The following is a 23,989-nucleotide window of genomic DNA, read 5'->3' as shown; positions in this document are numbered from 1 at the left end:
AGAATTCTAACCAGCAGGCCTAAAGTTACCTGCCAATCATACTGTATTATTAACTATTATTCAAGTTCTAACACCAGATGCTAAACACTAGTGGAGCTCTAAACTACATTTTAGCCCTTATGTGAAATATGCTTTAATTCCCACCTGTATGTTGTTCCCTGTCTTCCAGTCCTTTAGGGAGCAGTTCTTCCTTTTCAATCTTCAAATAACCACATACTTTTGGAGATTGGAAACGTGAAACATTCTTAATATCTTCAGATTTATAAACCAACATTCTCTTGTCCTGGGTATCATTAATAAATCTCCAGAGTGGCTAAAATAACATAAAATGTGACTATCTGAGGCACAATATAAATATGAATTATTAAATAGACTAGAATCTTCAGTAAACACAAAATGTCCACATTTGGGGATAATTCTTTTCTCATATACCCAGATCAGAACTTTTATAGATTAAACATTTTGATGAATCATCTTATGACAGAAATCTAAGATACTTAATTTTATTTGAGGGAGATTTCTGCGCTGACAGAATCAATTTTAAAAATGAAAAATCAAAGGCCCAGATAAAATGACTCTAAGGCTAGTAGGCTGGAAGCAAAGCAAGGACCAGCACTTGAATGATCAGACTCTTGATGTGAGCTTTATCTTCTTTTCAGGATCAAATATTTCTGGAGTCTTACCAAAAACTTATAAGGTTAGAAGGTTTTTGTTCCATTAAAAAAACAAGTTTCTTCCTCTACATACACAAAAATTTATGTATGTATATTTAAAAGGCAAAAGCAGCCAAAATTTTAAATGATTAAAGATGAATGATACTTACATATTAGATAAATAGATCTTACTGAATTTGAACTTAAGAACATGCTTATTCACACGGTTATGGGACTGGTGTTTTTTTTTACAGTTAATACTTGATTGATATCAAAATCATTATTAGAGAAAATAATATGATAAAATGTAGAAAAAACTACCATTTTCAGAAGAAAAATACACAATTTTACACTGGGAATGTTTAAAAAGCCTTATCACTTACAAGTGACTCAATACACAAGTTAGATTTGCCTTATAAAGTAATTATTTCAAAAGATATCCCAGCAACCACACAATGAATTTTGACTATAGCCACTTTTGGAAAAGAAAATCTCTAATTCTGCTGCTTTTAAATGGCTAGTCTAAAAATATCAAATTAAAAAGAGTTCCTTCAACATGAATCTTATTGTCACAAATTTCAGATTATGCATCTATAAATCATTTCCTTTAGTTATAGATATCATTATTGTTAAGCAACACTATATACAAACATAAAATCTAATTTTTACACCAACAAGCGCCATTTACATGTTCTTTTCTAATTCAAAGTCAAACTTTAAAAAGGATAAAACATTGTTCAGAAATTAATCCTCTAGAATATAAATATTCAAGATTAATATATTCAGTTCTAACATCTTTTTAAAAAGACAAGAATGATAACAAAACCGGAGATAGTCAACTACAAGGGTAGAAGATAAATTTTTTCCAAGTACAGTAGCCATAAGAACAGAAAGTCAATGACCTATAGATCAATGAAATCTACAGCGACTTGCCCACAGGAGACACTGTGCTGAGTTAAGTATTTGTTGATTTTATTTTGATTGGCTTTAATTTCAGTTTTCCCACTGCATGATTTTTGGAGATGATACTCATACAGGGTACTTTTGCACTTCTAGAATAGCACATCAATGTGCAAATGAATACAAACAAATATTTGGTATTCTTGGCTAATAAATGAGCCATCTATATCTTATGTGTCTTAAAAGCAATTAAGTAGTTCTGTCTTGGCTTTCACTAGCCATACTTCAGTAACAAAGAAGCTATTAAAACAGTAAGATTCTTATAGTTCTTACTTCAGCTGCTCTGGTTACTAACTATTACTTACATTTACAAAGTGTTGAGAAGGATAACTTTGGAAGTTAAATGGGAATTAATTCTTTTTTGACCTCTGAGAAAATGACATACCCTTTCAATGAGGATATCCGGATTATTACAAAGGGAAACAGGGAGTGAGACACAAAAGAGATAGAAAAGAAGAAGGCTATTTCTCTCCTGCCACATACTCTACATGTGATTTCTCAAAGTACTGAGGAAAAACAGGATACATGTGACATTATTTCATATCTAAAAAACAAAATTAAAATACCCTACAACTTATATCTTTCTGAAAAAAAAAAGATTAGTATGTTAACTTTGGTTCATTACACAAAAAAATAACATAGGTAAAAATCACATTTGCTTCTACATTAAAGGCCATAAGTATTTATTATCAAAAGTAAAACTAAAATGAATTACCTCTATGTTATATTCTGCACCATCTGTATTGATTCTTACTGTAAAGTCATCATCACCTATATGGGCCAGAACCCTGGAATTGTGTTCACCTTAAAGCCAAGAAAAAGAACAAGACTAATAAAATTGTTATTAGAAAACACTCCAAACCAAACTTGATTCCATCAAATTTCAGTAAAAAAAAAATTAAGTGTCAGAGGTCCCAACTGACAACCACTATTTCGTTGGGATTTGCCTAGAATGTATATGAAAAATCTGCAGCAAAGAGATCCCTCAGAAAGATCCAGAATGATGCCCAACACCCAACCAATAGCCTGAAATACAGTCAGTTAAACCCTACCTCATTCCTTCAAATCAAGTGAGAGAGGATCATCTCTGAGAAAGAATAAGTTCTAGTATTTATCTGTCTTTTGAAGGAGGCAGGAAAGAGAAATGTGGTTTCACCAATACCATATCTATGCTAACGAATTATTTCTGGAGATTTCATTGCATTTCCTTTTTCCCAATGCAGATATGTTTCCAATGGAAAATCTGAACTAAGGTCACAAGTGAAATGGTCATGTATCCTACCTCATCTATAATTTCACAAAGCAAGCTTAAAATGCATTAGGTGGATGTATAGAAATAGAATCATCTTTACTTAAAAAGAAGAAATTCACTTTAATGAACATTTTTGTCAGGTGAAAAAGATAACTCTATACCCATTTTCCTCCACCACATGCTCTACTAATTTGTTGAATGTATCAATTTCAAAAAAATAATTTCTATTTAAAGAAAATACAGAAGAAATGCCATTTTTTCCCTTGAAAAGGAATTTATATATGAAATCTCAATTTAGTCATCTTGGGCAAAGGCTCACAGCTTGTGCAGCAGCTTTGTTCACACTCACCCACTACATGCCCTGTAAAAAAATCTTGCCATTTTACAGGATATTCTTGTTCTTCTTTCCCATCCACGACCAATACTTTGAAATTTTGTGAAAAGCGTTCAGCACTTGATGTTAGATACACTTTAAAATGCCTGAAAAATAATGGGTTTGTTTTATTCTAAGCAAAGATCAGAATATAAATCTATGAATTTTCCCCAGTAAGTCACGAAAACAGCTATACAGCTTGTCAGAATCACTAAGCATGAAATCTAATGCTCATCTAAAAAGGGAATGTGGGCAAAAATTACAGAAGAGTCACTGGGCTGGAAATCAAGCATTTAAAGGCCTTAAGTTATTGACACTGGAAAAATTCAGATTGTCATAAACATTAAATACACATACCAATTATACCCTCTTCTGCTTCTTAGCACTGCTGGACTTCCCTCTCCTTCTACAACTTAATCTATATACTTTGTCTTGAAACATGGCAGTCCAGATCTATCACTGAGTAAATAAACATATGCAAGATACTCAGTGTAAATGTTAAAACTACGTTATAGCAGGCTTTCCAACTGTTCCCTAACAATTCTAGCCCTCTCAGGAACAGGTGAGCATACGAGGGTACAGTGGTCAAATTTTTAAAAGGTTTATCATTCACAGAGCTCCATTAAAAGGAAGAGAAAACGAGAAACAATAAAGTCTCTTCACTTACTGCCTCAGCAAGTAGCAGGAAAATTTTTTGCTAGCTATGATAGTGATAATATATTACTTCTATATTTACTTACATAAGTCCTTAACTGTCAGGAAAAGAATGGCCTGAGAATGTTGCTACAGCAATAAGTATTTTTAATTTTTGAAGCATAACATTGTTTTGGTTGTTCTTTTGGAAATGCATTTGTGGTCAGAGGGAAAGACAGACAACAGAATATTATTTTATAAAATCTGTGAACATTTCTTCCTGTTCTAAGCCTATCTTCTTACACATTCATAATTATGTTTTCTTTTCCTTCAACTATGATGAAGGGTACAATGAAAAAGAAAGAAAAAAAGCATTATTTGAAAGAGGTTACTTAATCTTTTCACAGAATTTTACAAATGAATTTTACAAAATTCACTATTCCTTGAACAATGGTAAAGCAGTCCTCATTTCTAGATGAAGATCTGTGCTTTTGGTAGCCAAAAATCTTCTCTCAAGGTTACAAAGAAAGTTGGTTGACAATTAGAAGTCATGCTTTCTGAGTCTTCGAACTTAGCTTGAGTCATACCTTCTGGCTGGATCATGAATCATTAAGCGATAATAACATATCAATTATATTTAAAATATTTTCTAAAGTGTGTTACTACTTCTATATACAATTACTCCCCCATTCCCTTGCTTTTTCCTGATGTGAAGCTTTAATGAACTTTAGTAGCTCAGAAGCCTTCTGGGCTTATTATCAGCCTGATTTTCTTATTTACTTTTAATGAGTTTTTCCCCCTTGGTTTTTCTTAAGATGTATTTCCCGATTTTTTTTCTGTCTCCTTTCAAATATTTAATACAATTTATTTCAAGATTTTTTGGCGGAAGAGTCAATGATTATTCAGTTCTCTCAAAATTAGTTTTTTTAGTCTATATATGATATTAATAACTAACATTTACAATACAGATTTGCAATTTGCAAAACATTTTATACATATTACCTAACTGGATCTCAAAATCAAAGTAACGGAAAAATAAAATTTATTAATGCAGTGCTTATGAGTGCTGCTATTTTAGAAACAAAGCAACTAAGGGCTTTAAAAATGTAAGAGTAAATAACCTATCAATTAAGTTTTTAAAAACACATTAAAATTTTAGGGTTTTGTGGCAGTAATTTTTTTTAAAACGTGTAATCCTCTTGGTGTTTTATATTAAGTATATTTATTCCCATTCAACAAATCTTTATTCTCATACTTATGATCATAAATTCTTGGGCAAATATAAGAAAAAAGTATCATTAAAAATGGGCGAAAAAAAGTACTTTTCCCATAGTCCTACATCTATGTTCTTCTCTCTTGAAACTCTCTAGTGTCTTATTTACCTGGCATCGGTAGCAGAATCAAAGGTTTCACATTAAGAGAATTATTCACATAACAAAAGTGTAATGCTTCTTGTGTCAAAACTTTTTTTTAAAAATTGTAAGCATTTTGAACAAAAACATATAAAATAGACCATACAATGCTATACTTTCTTAAACATAAAACCCAAAACATTACAGCATTTTCTCAGTGACTGAAGTTTATTATCATGGACATCAATTATACAAGGATCTGTGATTTCATCTGAATATGGAACTCCTGATGTGGGAATAGATCATAACCTACATCTGACTTAGATACATGGCACACATATAAAAACAAGAAATTTGAAACCATGTTTTGATCCCAAGCCCCAAACTCCATTTCAATATACAATGAAGCCTCAACTAACATCAATTATTATACTATAATATAATGTTTTTATGTCCTCTGGGACTATTCAATTATGTAAAGCTATCAGACCCATAAGTTAAATGAACCCAGAATGATGTACTTTGGAGATCTTGCATCATTTTTCCATACTTTGTCTATGAGGCAGTAAATCAGGTAACCAGACTTCTTAGTTTTATACAATGTCATGGAGCAGTTATGAATAAATATTTATTGGAGACATACAATGAAGGAAGTCTCAAATAAAAGCAAATAAGCTCTGAGGAGGAGCCTCTTCTATAAGAAGAGTACATGGTCTCTGTGACTTGTTTTCCTAAAGGTCTCATTTTCTCGTGTATCCCTAATAATTTCAGGGAAATGAAACGTTAGTAAATTGTTATTCAGTCCTCAATCTTCTCAAAGTTGTACATGGGAAAGAATTTCATGGAGCACTGTGCTTCTCTGAATAAGTATGTCCAAATTCTTGCCCTTTAATGATCCTTACAAGTCCTTAGGAATAATTTTGAAAATGTATCAGAACTCCATACACCTGACAAAGAGTTATCAGAACACTGAAAAACAGGAAAGGCAATTCCACATCAGACAAATTATTTGTGTACCATAATCTTTGGTTTTCTTATAAAGGTGACAGTTTCAGGAATTTAAAAAAGGAAATCTTCAAAATTTGTAAGATAAAACAAGGGAACAGGGTTAACAACTCTTCAAATGCAATACAGTTGATACTCTGAAGGAGGTCTAATATTTACCTAAAATTCATGAAGGCTGAAATGGGAAGTACACAGTATTATAGTACTAACATTAGGAATTTTCTGGCTTCCTCTGCACCTAAGACTAAATTCAATTACGCAAAAACTTATTGGAAAGAATGACCTACTATGGAAGAATCATTTAGGGCATATTACAATTATCTCTACCATTCCCTTAAAAAAAAAAAAAGCTTCAAAACATTCAATATAACTATTTTTTATCTTAACCAAAGCAAATAAAGCACAAGGACAAAATAAGTTATTTCAATAAGAATAATTCTAATTACCTATGTAAGGCTGAAAAAGTCAATAATCTTTCTAAATGTGATGCTGTTGTTAGATCCCTCTTCCTCAAGGAGTGTTGCTGGATATTTGACAGAGAAAGGATATCATAGTCTGACAGCATGGAATCAAGCTTTTCTGAAATAAACAAGAAAAATTTAATAGATTTTCAAAAGAACATTTTTCAAAAAATCTCACAAGGTAAAGTAAGAACACTTAGATTTTTAGTGATAAATAGATTTTCTCATATTGTTTAAATCTTCTCTATTCATCTCACTAAATCAGAGTCTAGACAGGCTCTCCTGCCCAGTAGCACAATACATATGCAGAAGGAATCCTCCCCTCTTAACATAACCTAGCAAGTGATTGTCTCTCTACTTGAAGGCACCAAAAAAGCAAAACCCATCACTTCTCTAAGTAGTACATTTCACTTTTGAATAGCTCTAGTTGCCAGTAAGTTTTTTTCCTGATATAAAGCCTAAATTTACCTCTTCACCCTAGACTCAATGCTCCAGATCAGGCCTCTGGGACCAAACAGAACGTGTCTAATCCTTGACAGTCCTTCAAATACCTGAAAGGCAGCTATCATGTTCCCGAGTCTTCTTTTCTCTAGGTTAAACATGCCCAGTTCCTTCAACCTATTTTTTTGTATGGCATTAACTCAAGGCTTTTCATCATCTTGGTACCCTCCTCTGAATCCTCTTCAGCTTATCAATGTTTTCTTAAACTATGGCACCCAAAACTGAACACAATATTTTGGATGAAGTCTGACCAAGGCAAAGTACAGTGAGAGTATTACCTCCCTTTTCCTAGAAGCTATGCCCTCTTAATGCTGCCCAAGACCACATTAGCTTTATTTTTGGCTACTATTTCATCGCATGCTGACTCGTATTGTACCAAAGGCCACTAAAATTCCAAAATCTTATTCAGAACTGCTACACTTAAATTCAAGACTGTTCCACTTACACCTACTGAATTTTATCTTATTAGTTTTAGCACAATGCTCCAGCTGGTTAAGATCCTTTAGGATCCTGACTCCATTATGAGTGCTACCCTTCAACACTTTGTGTCAGTTAAAAGTAATTATCATAGCATAATTTCCATTATACAAAGAGCCAATTTTACTGCATGGGATGAATTCTAAATTAATGCAATGCTTAAGAGTGTTGAAAAGGCAACTCTACAGAAAAGTTAGGGGTCAATTTCTCCCTGCTGAACATTGGTAATAAAAAAATGACACAAACTAAAAAAATGGAGGAAAAATATAAAGAAAAATAATTTGCCACTTTAAAAATAGTAACCTGCCAAAGTCATCTTACACTAATACCACCCCTTCAAACCTGCTCCTCCTTCCTCCCAACTTCTCTATTAAAGTTATTGGCATCATCAATTTGGTAGTCACTAGATTTCTTTTACAAAATTTCTTTCACTTACGCCCCCAAGGCCATTAGCTGCCAATTTCTGACAATTCTCCCCCAAATCTGTTTGTTCCTTTTTTTTCTATTTCCATTTCATCTACCTCTCTTCAGACCTTCACCAACATTCATTTGAACTATTGAATTTTAAATGACTTCTCCCCCATTCAATCTGTCCTATACAATGTGACACCAGATACGTTATCTGCATTTTTTCCCCCAATTACAACATTATATTTTACGTAAATGCTTCTGCCAAAAGAAGTATCTGTGTCATCCTGTATTCTTGTTTTCCCTGAGCAAAACTTGGGCAGTCTGAGTCTACAGTTTCCATTTTAATTGTGCTATGCTCAGTTAATAAGAAATAAGCGGGGCGGAGCCAAGATGGAGGAGTAGAAACACACAAATACACTAGCTCTGAACCCACAGCCCATAAAATATCTGTAAAAAAGAACTGCCAATAAATTCTGGAGCAGCAGAAGCCACAGAACAGCGGAGCGGATGAGATTTCTCTTCCAGAGAACCTGAAAACCTCTCGCAAAAGGTTCTTTGCACTGCAGATGCGGAGGAGAGCCCAATCCTGCGTTGGCCACCCGGCGCCGAGAGGAGCAGATCCAAGCAGGGACTAGATACGAGCGGGCTTCAGGGACGGGATCTCCAGCAGCCGCGTGGGTCCCTCCACCCACAGGTGACAAGGGTCGGTGAAAGGATCTCTTTGGTGGGTCAAGAGGGGAGTGGGGTGCCCCCATAACTCAGGCCCCCTTGGGAGGCAACAGCGGAGGTGGGAGCAGACCAGGGCTCCCCAAGCAGGCAGGAGCCTGGGATCCATTGTTGAAGGTCTCTGCATAAACCCCCTGAGGGATCTGAACCCTGTGAGGTGGCCCTGCCCCCACCTGAGCAGCTGAACTTGATCTCACATTGAATAGCAGCCCTCTCCCACCAAAAGCCCTGAGGCTGGGAAGCAGCATTTGAATCTCAGACCCCAAGCCCTGGCTGGGAGGATCCGGAGGCGAAGTGGGGGTGAAAAGGATATTGAGAAGTCAAGTCACTGGCTGGGAAAATGCCCAGAAAAGGGAAAAAAAATAAGACTATAGAAGGCTACTTTCTTGGTGAACAGGTATTTCCTCCCTCCCTTTCTGATGAGGAAGAACAATGCTCACCATCAGGGAAAGTCACAGAAGTCAAGGCTTCTGTATCCCAGCCCACTCAATGGGCTCAGACCATGGAAGAGCTCAAAAAGAGCTCAAAAAATTTTGAAAATCATGTTAGAGAGGTGGAAGAAAAACTGGGAAGAGCAATGAAAGACATGCAAGCAAAGTATGAACAGCAGGTCAGCACCCTGCTAAAGGAGACCCAAAAAAATGCTGAAGAAAATAACACCCTGAAAAATAGGCTAACTCAACTGGCTAAAGAGGTTCAAAAAGCCAATGAGGAGAAGAATGCTTTCAAAAGCAGAATTAGCCAAATGGAAAAGGAGGTTCAAAAGCTCACTGAAGAAAATAGTTCTTTCAAAATTAGAATGGAACAGATGGAGGCTAATGACTTTATGAGAAACCAAGAAATCACAAAACAAAACCAAAAGAATGAAAAAATGGAAGATAATGTGAAATATCTCACTGGAAAAACAACTGACCTGGAAAATAGATCCAGGAGAGACAATTTAAAAATTATGGGACTACCTGAAAGCCATAATAAAAAAAAAAAGCCTGGACATCATCTTTCATGAAATTATCAAGGAAAACAGCCTTGAGATTCTAGAACCAGAGGGCAAAATAAATATTGAAAGAATCCACCGATTACCACCTGAAAAAGATCCAAAAAGAGAAACTCCTAGGAACATTGTGGCCAAATTCCAGAGTTCCCAGGTCAAGGAGAAAATATTGCAAGCAGCTAGAAAGAAACAATTCAAGTATTGTGGAAATACAATCAGGATAACACAAGATCTAGCAGCTTCTACATTAAGGGATCGAAGGGCATGGAATAGGATATTCCAGAAGTCAAAGGAACTAGGACTAAAACCAAGAATCACCTACCCAGCAAAACTGAGTATAATACTTCAGGGGAAAATTGGTCTTTCAATGAAATAGAGGACTTTCAAGCATTCTTGATGAAAAGACCAGAGCTAAAAAGAAAATTTTACTTTCAAACACAAGAATGAAGAGAAACATGAAAAGGTAAACAGCAAAGAGAAGTCATAAGGGACTTATAAAAGTTGAACTGTTTACATTCCTACATGGAAAGACAATATTTGTAACTCTTGAAACTATTCAGTATCTGGGTACTGGGTGGGATTACACACACACACATGCACACGCACACACACATAGAGACAGAGTGTGCAGAGTGAATTGAAGAGGATGAGATCATATCTTAAAAAAAAATGAAATCAAGCAGTGAGAGAGAAATATATGGGAGGAGAGAGGGAGAAATGGAATGGGGCAAATTATCTCTCATAGAGGAGGCAAGCAAAAGACTTTTTTAGTTTAGGGAAAAAGAGGGGAGGTGAGAGAAAAACATGAAGTTTACTCTCATCACATTCCACTGAAGAAAGGAATAAAATGCACAGTCATTTTGGTATGAAAACCTATCTTACAGTGCAGGAAAGTGAGGGATAAGGGGATAAACAGGGTGGGGGGATGATGGAAGGGAGGGCATGGGGAGGAGGCAGCAATTTGAGGTCGACACTCATGGGGAGGGACGGGATCAAAGGAGAGAATGGAAGCAATTGGGGGCAGGATAGGATGGAGGGAAATATAGTTAGTCTTATACAGCACGACTATTGTGGAAGTCATTTGCAAAACTACACAGATTTGGCCTATATTGAATTGCTTGCCTTCCAGGGGGAGGGGGTGGGGAGGGAGGGGGAAAGGGAAGTTGGAACTCAGGGTTTTGGGAATGGCTGTCGAGTACTGTTCTTGCTGCTAGGAAATGGGAAATACAGGTAGAGGGGTATGGAAAGTTATTTGGCCCTATAGGACAGAGGAGAGGATGGAGACAGGGGCAGAGAGGAATGATAGAGGAGACAGCAGATTGGTGATGGGGGCAATTGGAATGCTCAGTGTTTTGGGGTGGGGGGAGGGGACAAGGGGGGAGAAAATTTGGAACCCAAAATTCTGTGAAGATGAATGTTAAAAGTTAAATAAATAAATTAATTTAAAAAATAAGAAATAAGCAATGTTAAAGCTATTTTATAATAATTTAACCAAGTAATATTAAAACTACGTATATACAGCAATAAAGTAAAAAACAGAGGAAAAAGACCCATATATAAAAAAGCAGTTTTTGATAACAAAAAAATTCAAGAAAAATGAATACTCAATCATTAAAGAATGTCTAAATAAATTATGAATGTGAATGTAATAGAGTATTACTGCACTATAATAACAAAAAATTCAGAAAAACTTTAGAGGACTTATATGAAGTGATGAAGACTGAGATAAGTAGAGCCAAAAGAACAATCTTCATGACCACAAAATCATGAAGAAAAAGACAAAAAAAGAAAGACCGCAGAATTACAAAAAACACATTCAATTACAAAGTGTGCCTTAAAGAAATAAAGAGCAACTTAAATAGCTGGAAGAATATTCAGGGCTCATGGCTGGACTGTGCCAATATTTTTTAATAATGACAATTCTAGCCTTTGCTTATCTCCTTGCTAAATCTCAGGCCCTGCTGCTTTTGCGTCAATAAAGCTCCCAATGGCTACAGAGAAGATCTAAGTGAATTCATTCACATTCTGAAACAGCTCTCCCATCTCTCTCTTCAACATTTTGGTGCCAAAAACCCAGAAGCCCAAATATTAATTGGACTCAGATGATCTTCTCCTAGCCACTGGGATAAGAGGTAAATGCCCTTTTCCTTGTTCTCTTCCCCAGACCTTTCTGCTCCTACTGTCTCCCTAGCAGCGAGACCCCTGGAGCGCCTAGACACTGCCAGCAATGCCTATAGCTCCACTGCCTTCCGGGCAGTCAGTCGGACTGTGGACTCTTGTATAAGGGACGCCCTCGAGCCCTCTCCCCTCTTCCTCGGACTCTTGGAAAAAGTGGTGAGAGGCTGCTTGAAGATTGTTGGGAGGGGAATTTGGGGAGAAGATCTCAAGGAAAAGTGACTAATGTTCCATTGTAACACCACCTGACCTCAATATAATCTAGAAAAGTAATTTGCAAAGGGGGTTTCTAAACAAAACAAAGTAAGAAATTTGGTTTCCAAAACCTAAGGAAAAGGCACCTTGCTCTGCCTGAGCAGACTTTTTACCTGTTTTGTTCCCCTGTACCTTGTTTACCCTGTGTTATTCCTTCCCCTCCTCCATGGGACCTTGAGAAAAGCAGGTAGGTGAGTCTCTGCGCTCTGGTTTCAGGGCCTCTGTGCCTAGTTTTCTTTGGGGGTTCCTATGCCCCAGTTTCAGGGTTTCTGCACCCTGTGGGCCTCTGTGCCTGGTTTTCTTTGAGGGTCCCTGCACTCCGGTTTTGGGGTCTCTGTGCCCTGTGTTGTTTCCCTCCCATGGGGCACTTTGGGGGAGGTATGTCGGTGGGCCTCTGATCCTAGAAAAACTGCCTAAATGTAAGCCTTCTCTCTGTCTCTATCCCTTTCTTCCCCTCCACTGTAAGATATGTATTTTCTAGTCTGCTAAGTCTCAAAGGTAAAAGAGACAAGGAACTACAGCTCCTCTCCAGCCAAGACTGGAAGGCTCTGGGTCCAGCGGTTGGTGGCCATGGACCTGGACATACCTTCTGAAGTCCTATCTGGAAGGGTAAGTCCAATTCCCTCATTTCCCTCATTGCTAGGGAACTGGGAAAACTGCAGGTGTTCCTTTCCCTCCGCACCCCAATAGTCCCTGTCCCCACGCCCAAGGCTATAGGATCACCCTTCTCTCCTGGTCTGCTGGCCATCAGATCCTTGCAGCTGGACTCAGCAGGACTTCCCTGAGAGTTCCCCCTAGGTTAGCAAAAACATCAATTTGTGGATAATAATCTTTTTTTTTTTTTTTCAAAGTGCTAAGAGTATTGGGCCTTAAAAATTAAAAGGTAACCACTAGTGATTATGAATCCAGATCTGATTTGCTCATTCAACAAAGTTTCAGTCACCTGATTGGTAATTAATTAATTGATTCTGTTTCAAATTTTAAATACATGCTTGTGGTATGGTTATATTTCTGTATTTTCTTATTAATTAATTTTGTATTACCTATATTGTTAGAAAGGCAATTTCTCTTATGATCTACACATTGTGAGATTATTATCAGATTATCAGTGGTTAACTACAACAAGAATTTTGGAACCATCTAGTCACAAATTCTTATCAAGCCTGCCTAAAGTCTTCTGTGTAGCAGAATTCCTACTGAATAGTCATGGAACTCCTAACGAAGGAACATGTTTTGGTGAGAATTTGAAAATATATAGAAATGATCTCTAGTAACTGGCTTTTGCACCAAGACAAATTTAAAAATTAAGACGTGAGTCCTGGTAAATTTTTGATTAGTGAAACTTGCCATCTGAGGTAAAAGCTCTTTGGACTACAACGTACTAGGTTTTGAGTTATCTGATGGATCATAAAAATCTATCAATAGTCAATCCACCATCTGAGAGAAATGCCACAAGCTACTCAGGGAAAACGTGACCATTACAGGTGGAAATCTCCCTCTGGAACAGCTAAGAGGACAATTCTAGCCTCTCCCTAGGATGGGATCCTCCTGGCTCAGTTTTCCCATTGTGTTCCTTTGAAAAGGAATGTTTCCCACTTGAATATTCCTGAGTCTGACTATGAGGTGGAACTGATACTATGTCCTTGCAAAACTGTGATGTTTTATCTAGTCATGTCTTTGCTTTTCCTTTTTATGGCAAATTTCTGTAATCAAGGCAAGTGGTCAATCTGAATAGGTAGTTATTCTATAGCCCAGTGGGGTAAATTAGTACTCTTGTACAGCCATGTGAAAGATTAAATCCCAGGAAGAGAACATTCTTTCTGAATGATATGGCAATAATTAGACAACGGGAAAATAAATTTGTGAAACAAAGGTACAAACACAATGTTGAATCATTATCCCATAGACTAAGTTTGGGATACATCTGAGCTACTACATTAAAGTGTGTTTAAGATCTAGGCTATTCAGCCTAGGAATATATTTCTTTTTATATCCTTAAGCAACTTAGTAAATGTGTATTTGGCCTAGTCACCTGCCTGCTACTAGATCTATGTCTGTATGGAATAAAGTCCTTAAATGTTTTTAAATGGCGTTAGAATAATTGGGTATTGTCACAACCGATTAAGGGACCTACCTGCTATTCTATTAATTACTGAAACTATATCATAAACATCTTCAGTTTGAGGAAAAGAATTTCAGTGCAGTTTTCTTAGAGGGAGGTAACATGGAATATTTTTGTATTAATGGAAAAGTCAACTTCATTCAAAGTTTGTTACTATTGTGGAATTAATACCTGTTTATATTGTATATTCTATGTTCTGTGGTACAAATATGTTTTATTATAAGCAACTTATTGCTATGCACTACTTTGGAATTAATTACTTATGGATCCTCCCAGGTCTTTTATGGTAACTAGAGTTAAAATCAGTTTCTTATAAGTAAATTCATCAGTAAAACTCTTAAGCTCAAGGGTAGAAAGCTTCTACCTGCAAAGTGTTGTTACTTATATTTACATGTATAGAGTTGAATCCTGCTAAAGAATTGGAATCAGAGTGGAAACTTTTGAAAAAATAACAAGATCAGAACATCCTCTGTTCAAAAGTTAATAATAAGATCATGGGGCTCTTAGTTTCTCTCTTTGTTTTTCCTCTTTGCTGACAGCACTTTTAATGTTCCTTCCAATTGGGGCCTGCATATTGAACTTGTGTTTGTCAGATTTGCGTCTCTTGGACCATGCTGTGCATCTGCAGATGGCCCTGCAACAAAGATTCTACATTCTCCTCATCCCCTGGATGCTGCTTCAGCCTTATTTTACTCTCCTCCCCACCCCCACTTAGACAGGAACAGTGCCTTTGTCCCTCTCCCAAAAGCATTTGGGTGGATGGTGAAGCAGACAGGAGTGTGGGGACAGAGAAGCAAGCAGGAGGCAGGATTTGAGATGTGAGATAAGATGCAGGGCATGACTAGCCAGAAAAGTGATCAAAGAAGACTATGCATAGAAGCCCCTCACCTTGGGGACTTGTGTTCTGGGCCCCACCTTGAACCACTTTTGCTCCTAGCCCACCTGATTCCTGATTCCCGATTCCCACCCTATGCCAAGGGTTAGGCCTGCTTCCTCAGGACTGGAAGTCTAATGCCTTAATTCAAATAGGGGACTCTGTGGGGCAAGACAGAGTACATGAGCGCCCGGTGTGTCACCATCATGCCCAGGACACTACCTTACTCCTCATGGCTCTCTTATATTCCCTGAAGATCCTGCATGGAACTTTTCCTTTGAGCACTCACAGGATATTACAGGCAACCTCTTGGATATAAGATATCCATTCCAGCCTGATATCTCCCCCTACCTCCTCTTGGTCTGTGCTTGTTTAAACTCCTGATTCACTTTGTGTCTTCTCACCCACAGCAACTTTTAGGGTACTAACCCCTGCCTTTGATGTCACCAAGTGGCTTGCCTCTCTCCACCCTAGACTCAGTTGGCACTGCATTCCGCTCCCCACGCTGATCAGCTGATCACCCCCCCCAACCTATTCTGGCACCTAAGCATTCCCCCTCACCTTTAATTTCACACTAGACTAAATATAACAGTTTTTATAATTACTCAATTATTAAAGGTGCAAGATTTATTTAGCAATCACACGTTATGTACTACATATTAAAGAAAAACACAGTATAATGGAAAAAGCATCAGATTCCTAGTTTTGTCACGTTCTAGTTATCAAGTCCTGGAGAAGTCAGTTCAACTCTCTGAGTCACTGTTTCCTCATTTGCAAAATTATCTAAATGGTCTTTTCCCTTTCAGTTCCAAATATTACAATATAAAATAATAAAATAATGATAGTACGATATAAAAGTTCATCTAAACTAATCTGAATTCCTCATTTTAATGACCTAAATGAAGCTGAGAGAGGTGACTTATTCAAGGTTAACAGGTAGTAAACAGCAAGCCAGGATTCAGGCTCACGTCTTTTAATTACAAATCCATAGCTTTTGCTTTATACTCTGCTATTGGTTCTGCCTCCAATATCTCTTGCATTCATAGCCTCTGGCCACCACACAAGCACCCAGGTTACAGAAAAGGTCTCTGAAGAGATCTTTCCAATTACACTTACTCTCCTCTCTAATCTATTCTTCTACACAAAGATTTAATCATGTTACTACTCTGTTCAAATGGCCTTTTCCTACTATACCACAACCACTCACAATAGGAATTTTAAGGACAGAAAGGTTTTGAGGAGTGTGTTAAAAGATCTGGACATCAAGAACAAAAACAGTGTAAGAGACAGAAGTGAGGAAATGAAGACAAGGGAGATCACTTAGGGGGGTGTTGCAGTAATCTCAGTAAAAGGGCCTTTTCGAACTTATCAGATGCTGGGGATGGAAGCTCAATTCCATGTGGACAGTCTCAGGCGGGTAAAGGTGGGAACTTCTAAATCTTAGAGTTCTCATGAGACCCCCCAGGAAATGACTGGGAATCGAGGTGAACCGAGCTATCTCATGTATTTCCGCCTCTTCCCGTGAGAAACGTGATGGGAGAGAGCTCTCCCCGCCCTCGAGATTGTCCCGGATCTGGGCACACTATTGTTATCTAACAGCACGATATTCAGATGCAAACTATGCTGCTGGAGAGCTTAAGTAGGATCAGGAAAGCCTGAAAGAGCTCTTGGGCGGAGGGGCGCGGAGCGGACAGGACAGAAGGCTCCGCTTTTCCTCTCTCTGCTCTCCCCTCCCCCTCTCTCCCCACTTACACTTCTACTTCCAATCTCTTATTGTAAGATCTTTGCCTCCTTGGGAGATCTTTCTCTTTCCCTCCTAAGGAAGAATTCCCCTGCACTTGTAACTAGACCCTGAAATAAAGCTCAACCCTTGTTCAACTCTGGAACGTCCTTTCTCTCATACGAGCATCCGGTTTGGCCAACCGAAGACCTCGGGATAGAGGTAAGGGAAGACTCGGGTAGCCCTCAGGCCTCTAGGCCTGGCAGTTGGCGTCTCCGAACAGAGGACAGGGAGCGCAGATATCCTGGGTGCCTGGGAACACCCGGAAGGGGCTGTGAAAGACGCGAGTCCCGAATCCTAGATTCGGAAGGAGAGAAAGAGTGAGAGTAGCTTCCCACACCCATGGGAAAAAGGCAGGGATGGGGAATCAATTGCCAGTAATAAAGCCAGAGGAACAGGAGGTCTGGGCTGAGATACTTTACAGGGAATGCAGGGAGGCGGGGGTCACTATAGAGTTAAACGACCTCCGAGAATTTTGTAAAAGGATTTGGAAAGTTTCTCCTTGGCTCGAGCAGACAGGAATATCAAGAGAAAGATGGGGAGCAGTCAGAGAACAAATGACCGCTTATGAGCAACTATGCCCCGGGGAGCTGGAGGATTTAGATTTCCTGATATACGGTGTAATTAAGAGGCTTTTGGAAGGGCCGGAGAGGCCAGGGCGGGATTGGAATGAGAGTGGAAGCGGAGAGAGGGGAGGGGAGGACCCTGGTGAGCAGAAAGTTAAGGAGTGTAGAGAAAAAATAGATTCGGAGCTCCATCTAGCGGATGGAAAAGGCGAGGCAGGGGAGAATACGCCGTGTCTTCCCTCTGCGCCTCCTTATAGCATGCTCCATTGGTCAGACAGTCCAGGGCCACAGTCCAGTTTGGAAAAGGGAATACGAAAGGCTATAGAGAATGGAGAAGACGTAGGGACATTTCCTGTGCTAGAAATAGCGGACCCCAGTGTCCCCGGTGGGGTTCGGAGGAGCCACATACCTATAGAGTGGAAGAGAGTGGCGACTCTCAAAGAGGCTTGTACCAAGCACGGCCCTAATTCACCCTTTGTCATAGCCATGCTTGAGACTCTCAGTGGTCAGTTTGTTCTGACTCCTAATGACTGGAAGAGCTTAGCTAGAGCCTGCCTTACCCCTGGGCAGAATGTGATTTGGGTATCAGAATTTTCTCAGAGGGTAAAGAGCACTACCAGTGGGCTAGGGGCTCAGGCCCTCCAGGCTTATCAGCGATTTACAGGAACAGGGCAGTTTGAGGCTACAGGAAATCAATTACAGTACTCGGCCGCCGATTATGTCTTGATTGCCGGAATGGCTATTGCCGCCTGGAAGGTTATAGCCTCTAAGAAAGAGAGAGTTTCCCATGACTAGGATTACGCAGGGAAACACTGAGCCATTTACTAATTTTGTGGCCAGGCTGCAGGAGGCAGTAGGCCGAGACATGGGAGAGGAGAATCAAGGGACAGAGATAGTGTTGAGGACATTGCTGCGGCAGAATTGTAATCATGACTGCAAAAAGGCAATGCTGGGACTGCCAAAGAATGCATCTGTTGAAGAAATGATACAAAGATGTGACAGGGTAGGAAGTCAGGTCTACTTGGCACAGGTGCAAGGGAAGTACCTGGCCGCAGCCTTAATATCTCTTTGGAGAAAAAATGTTTTAATTGCGGAAAACCGGGACACCTTAAGAAAGAGTGTAGGAAAGAAATAAGTACAGGGAGGGGCCAGGACCCTTGTTTTTCATGTGGAAAGCCAGGTCACCTAGCTAGACAATGTAGGAAGTCGGGAAATGGGGTGAGGGGCCCCTTGAGGGCCCCGAAAGTGTACCCTTTGGCAGAGAATCGGGACGGCCCCTTGGAGGGAGAATACAGGAGATTATGGGGCCAGAGGAAGGAATGCAACACCTTTACAGCTTAGAGAAGTGCCAGCTTGCAGCTCATCAGTTTACTATGATTCCCCTGAGAGACCCCATACAGGAGGAATCCCTGATATTACAGAACCCCTCTCATGCACCCGTAGTTATATATACAGGAGTTTATCCCACCGGCACCACAGCACTTCCATGCTCCAATGTGGTAGCTGAGCCAGCTCATATAGACAATCAGCTTCCCATAGCTATTGCCCTTCCCTTAAAGCACTCAGTTCAAATCCAGTTACTAAAGGAAATAGGACAGAAGAGACCTGAGTGTACAATCTGGCTCAATGGAATTCCCATGACTGGCCTCCTTGATACTGGAGCGGATAGGACCTGCCTTAGTGGTCGCTCAGTACCCCGGCACTGGAAGCTTAAAGAAAGCCAGAGACCAGCGTGGGGAATAGGAGGGTGCCAAAATACCTTTGAGACAATGCACCCAGTAAAGTGGGAGGCAGAGGATCGCCAAGGGACTGTATGGCCGTTGGTGATTCCAGGACTTAGTTTTAACATCTGGGGCAGGGACATCATGAGCCGCCTGGGGATGAAGCTATCAAATTTTTAGTAAGGGCCATTGCTGTTGCACTGGAGTCCCCACCCTTGAATTGGAAGTCAGACACCCTGATTTGGGTGGAGCAATGGGCCCTGACTCCAGAAAAACTCCAGGCACTACAACTATTGGTTAAGGAGCAATTAGAAAAAGGAAATATAGAGCCATCACAGTCACCCTGGAATGCTCCTGTGTTTGTTATAAAGAAAAAATCCGGGAAATTCAGGTTCCTTACAGATCTAAGGAAGGTAAATCAGTCTCTCATGCCTATGGGAGCCCTGCAACCAGGTCTCCCTTCTCCTAATGCCATCCCGGATGGTTGGTCACTTATAATCATTGACATTCAGGATTGTTTTTTTTCCATTCCTTTAAACAAAGTAGATTGTCCTCGGTTTGCTTTTACAATACCTCACCCCAATAACGAAGGACCTGCAAAGAGGTATCAGTGGAAGGTATTGCCCCAAGGTATGAGTTGCAGCCCCACCATCTGCCAGTGGTATGTTAATCAAGCATTAGAAAGCCCCAGACAGCAATACCAATGCAAAATCATCCATTATATGGATGACATCCTTATAGCTGCACCTCAGCTCAAGGATCTGGAGAAGTGTTTCCAAGCAGTAGAAAGGAACCTTCTAGGACTAGGATTAGTTATTGCTCCTGAAAAGATACAGAGAGGACCTAGTTACAAATATTTGGGATATCAGATACAGGGCACCATCATTCGGCCAGAACCCCCAAAATGGGATATAAAGATCCAAACACTCAATGATGCTCAGAAACTAGTAGGAGCTATCCAATGGATAAGATCAAAGGTGCCTATACCTCTACCTCTCGTGCAACCTTTATATTCACTATTGACAGGAGACTCTGCTTTAAATTCCCCACGAACATTGACTCCTAAAGCAGCCAAGGCCATAGAGGCAATAAAAAAACAATTTTTAGAGTCCACCACATTCCGGTGGGATCCAGGAAGAGATGTGGAGGTATCTATTATCTCCACCACACCTCCCTATGCCGTCATACACCAAAAAGAGAAGCCCCTAGAGTGGGTATATTTAAGTAAAACAGGAAGCAGTTTACTAAACAAGTGGGAATTTCTAGGACGGTTAGCACTAGAGGCAGTAAAAAGGGCTACCCACATGTACCAAAAACAGCCAATTCTTTATGCTACACTAACCACTAAGGATGTAGAAGAGTTAGCTCAGAATCACGTTTCTTGGGCCACTATACTCCAGTGGGCCCAGGTGAAACCAAATTCGACTTTCCTATTCAAAGAGTTATTACAGTGGGCCCCAGCACCAGTGAAAAGGTACTCACCAAACCCAGTAGAGGGGCCTAACATTTTTACAGATGCCACAAAACATCACAAGGCATCTATTTATAATTCGGCCTCCCAAGAGATATATATAGTTAACACACCCTACACCTCTACTCAACAGAACGAGTTGGAAGCTATAATCCAAGCTCTCCAAATATATGACATACCCATTAACATTATTACTGATAGTCAGTATGCATCTTTACTCTATTGTAGATTATTGGTCCAATATTTTTTCACAGTGTGAGCGGCTATTGACCACCATTAATAACAGAACACACCCTTTTTATGTTTTACATGTGCGCTCACATACTAATGGCACAGGACCCATTTTTGAAGGAAATCAAATAGCAGACAATTCACTATACCTTGTAGGGCACACTGTGGAACCACAGGAAAGGGCCCAAAAGGCTCATGATAGGTTCCACCTAGCCACAGAAGCCCTCTGCAAATTATATGGGATAACTCAAGAACAGGCCAGAAAAATTGTTAAGAGCTGTCTCCAATGTATCCCATTCCACCCACCTCTAGACCAGGGTGTCAATCCTCGCAGCTTGGCACCCAATGAAATTTGGCAAATGGATGTCACCCATCTTAAGGGCCAGTGCATACATGTGACAGTTGACACATGGTCCGGATTTCTTATGGTGACTTTACAGCCAGGTGAATTGAGTGCTAAAGTAATTCAGCATCTTTGGCACTGTTTTTCTGTTTCAGGTTTACCCTTAGAAATAAAGACAGATAATGGTCCTGCCTATACTTCTCAAACCCTTACACACTTCCTCCATGATCTAGGGATTCGACATGTTACAGGAATCCCCTACAATCCACAAGGCCAGGCCGTAGTGGAAAGGGCCAATCTCACCTTAAAGGCAATTCTCGCTAAACAAAAAAGGGGGAGATTAAGAGGTCGCCTAACACAATCAGAGCTTGATACAGCTGTGTATACACACAATTTTTTGCATATCTCAAAAAACTCACATACTACTCCAGCTATGAGACATTTTGTGACTATTCCAAGACAACCCCGCAAGGAAAGTAATACCCAGGCTGGAAATAAGGACACATGGGCCATGGTAAAGGATATGGCCTCAGGGAAATGGAAAGGTCCGTATAAGATACTAATATGGGGTCCAGGGTATGTTTGTGTCTCCACAGGAAAAGGGAATGCGTGAATTCCCATTAGAAGGATCCGTCGGTGGAAACCGATGTCGGAGACGGCGGAGACCCCGGAGAGCCCGGAGACCCCAGAGAAGGATCATGCACCACCTGAGTCTGCTGATGACAGCTTTAACCCTGCTGCCCAGAGAGGAAGCAGCACTCATCCCAACATTGCTGACCACTCCATCTAGGCATCTCTTTCCAGCGGCTGAAGGAGGACTTTGATATCACAAACCCAGGACATTGGGGGGGGAAGGGGTGACCAACTTTTTGGGAGATGACCAACTTTTCGCCTGAATACCACAGGCTTGGCCATTCAGGCTTGGCCGTTGAGATCCATTTGCATGACTGAGGGGGTGGTGATGTGTAAGGCGCCAGCACTAGCTGCTTCTCTTAGAATATGCTTTGGAATTAGTGATTGCCCTTTCTCTTGCTGTAACTCAGCCATTTAGCTTCATCTTTGTTTTGTCTGATTCCTCTCTTTGTCAGTTGTGCTAGCTGCAGATTTCTGTGTAAATGAAGTCTTGTTGTGGGGTACTCATATGCTAAAGGCCTTCCTAATCCACTCAGCCTCCAGCCACTGTTTGCTCTAGAGCCATGTGCGCAGCGCAAAACAAAAAGGGGGAGATGCTGGGGATGGAAGCTCAATTCCATGTGGACAGTCTCGGGTGGGTAAAGGTGGGAACTTCTAAATCTTAGAGTTCTCACGAGACCCCCCAGGAAACGACTGGGAATCGAGGTGAACCAAGCTATCTCATGTATTTCCGCCTCTTCCCGTGAGAAACGTGATGGGAGAGAGCTCTCCCCGCCCTCGAGATTGTCCCGGATCTGGGCACACTATTGTTATCTAACAGCACGATATTCAGATGCAAACTATGCTGCTGGAGGGTTTAAGTAGGATCAGGAAAGCCTGAAAGTTCTCTTGGGCGGAGGGGCGCGGAGCGGACAGGACAGAAGGCTCCGCTTTTCCTCTCTCTGCTCTCCCCTCCCCCTCTCTCCCCACTTATACTTCTACTTCCAATCTCTTATTGTAAGATCTTCGCCTCCTTGGGAGATTCTTCGCTCCCTCCTAAGGAAGAATTCCCCTGCACTTGTAACTAGACCCTGAAATAAAGCTCAACCCTTGTTCGACTCTGGAACGTCCTTTCTCTCATACGAGCATCCGGTTTGGCCAGCCGAAGACCTCCGATAGAGGTAAGGGAAGACTCGGGTAGCCCACAGGCCTCTAGGCCTGGCAATCAGACACCTGAATGAACATCAGAAGAAATCCTGTTCACTACTGAGGAAATAGTGAACAGAATGGAAGTAGGATGATCTTTTATGGAACATAAGAATAATGAGCAGGAGGAAGCCAGTGTAGTCTTAAATTTACTACAGATTACCTTCCTCCTCTGAACTCTCAAAGCAGCCTGTATCTCTCATGTCATTTACCAATTACCTTATAATTGTTTTCTCTTGCCAACTACAATACAGGCTGCCCAACAGCAGAAACCAAGTTTTATTCATCACTGTATCACCCTCTCCCCTCCCTGTAGCACCTAATATAATGCCTTTCATAAAGAAGGTATAAATGTTTGTTGAATGAATGAACTGGAGCCTAATCATGTCATCTTAGAAGTGTTGAATTAGAAGGCCAATGATTTGAGAAATTTTGAAAATTATTTGAAAATTATATTTTGTTTGAAAATTATATTTTTCAGTGGAAGTTTCTAAGATAGATAAGAATTTTTTATACCAAGAGTAAATTTCCTTCACTACGGTACTGCTCTTTCACCTCAAGATAATATGGAGGTGACCCTTGGTTCTCTAAGAGAATGCAGATAGGGTGCCAAGTGCTGGCAGATCCTCTCAAACTGGAAAGGATTAAATTAAGAGCCTACCATATCTACTATCCAAACATTAGCCTAACTAAATCTGAAGTGCTTTAACACATGGACGGCCCAAATGTGATGAATTTTTTGGCTATAGCAACTGTGGAAAATTATCTTCTGTGACAGAGGTGTGGTGATCAGACTCAGTGGATTGAATAATCACACCAAGTGAAATTATAGAAAATA

General features: G+C 40.0%; 1 protein-coding gene across 3 annotated transcripts in view; it reads right to left on the bottom strand.

Annotated features, from left to right (window-relative positions):
* The window catches only part of ADAM17 (ADAM metallopeptidase domain 17), a 77,111-nt gene that overhangs the window by 39,504 nt on the left and 13,618 nt on the right, over window positions 1-23,989 (bottom strand). For all 3 annotated transcript variants that reach the window (XM_072634252.1, XM_072634253.1, XM_072634251.1), the window contains exons 2-5: window positions 6,675-6,807; window positions 3,215-3,345; window positions 2,329-2,417; window positions 145-313 (exon numbers count right to left, since the gene is read on the bottom strand). In XM_072634252.1, coding sequence (XP_072490353.1) covers window positions 145-313; window positions 2,329-2,417; window positions 3,215-3,345; window positions 6,675-6,807 — 522 coding nt within the window. The remainder of the gene's footprint in view (window positions 1-144; window positions 314-2,328; window positions 2,418-3,214; window positions 3,346-6,674; window positions 6,808-23,989) is intronic.

Source organism: Notamacropus eugenii, chromosome 1 (assembly GCF_028372415.1).
Source record: "Notamacropus eugenii isolate mMacEug1 chromosome 1, mMacEug1.pri_v2, whole genome shotgun sequence".
In the NCBI taxonomy this organism is placed as follows: domain Eukaryota; kingdom Metazoa; phylum Chordata; class Mammalia; order Diprotodontia; family Macropodidae; genus Notamacropus; species Notamacropus eugenii.
This window is presented reverse-complemented; position numbering and strand designations above follow the sequence as displayed.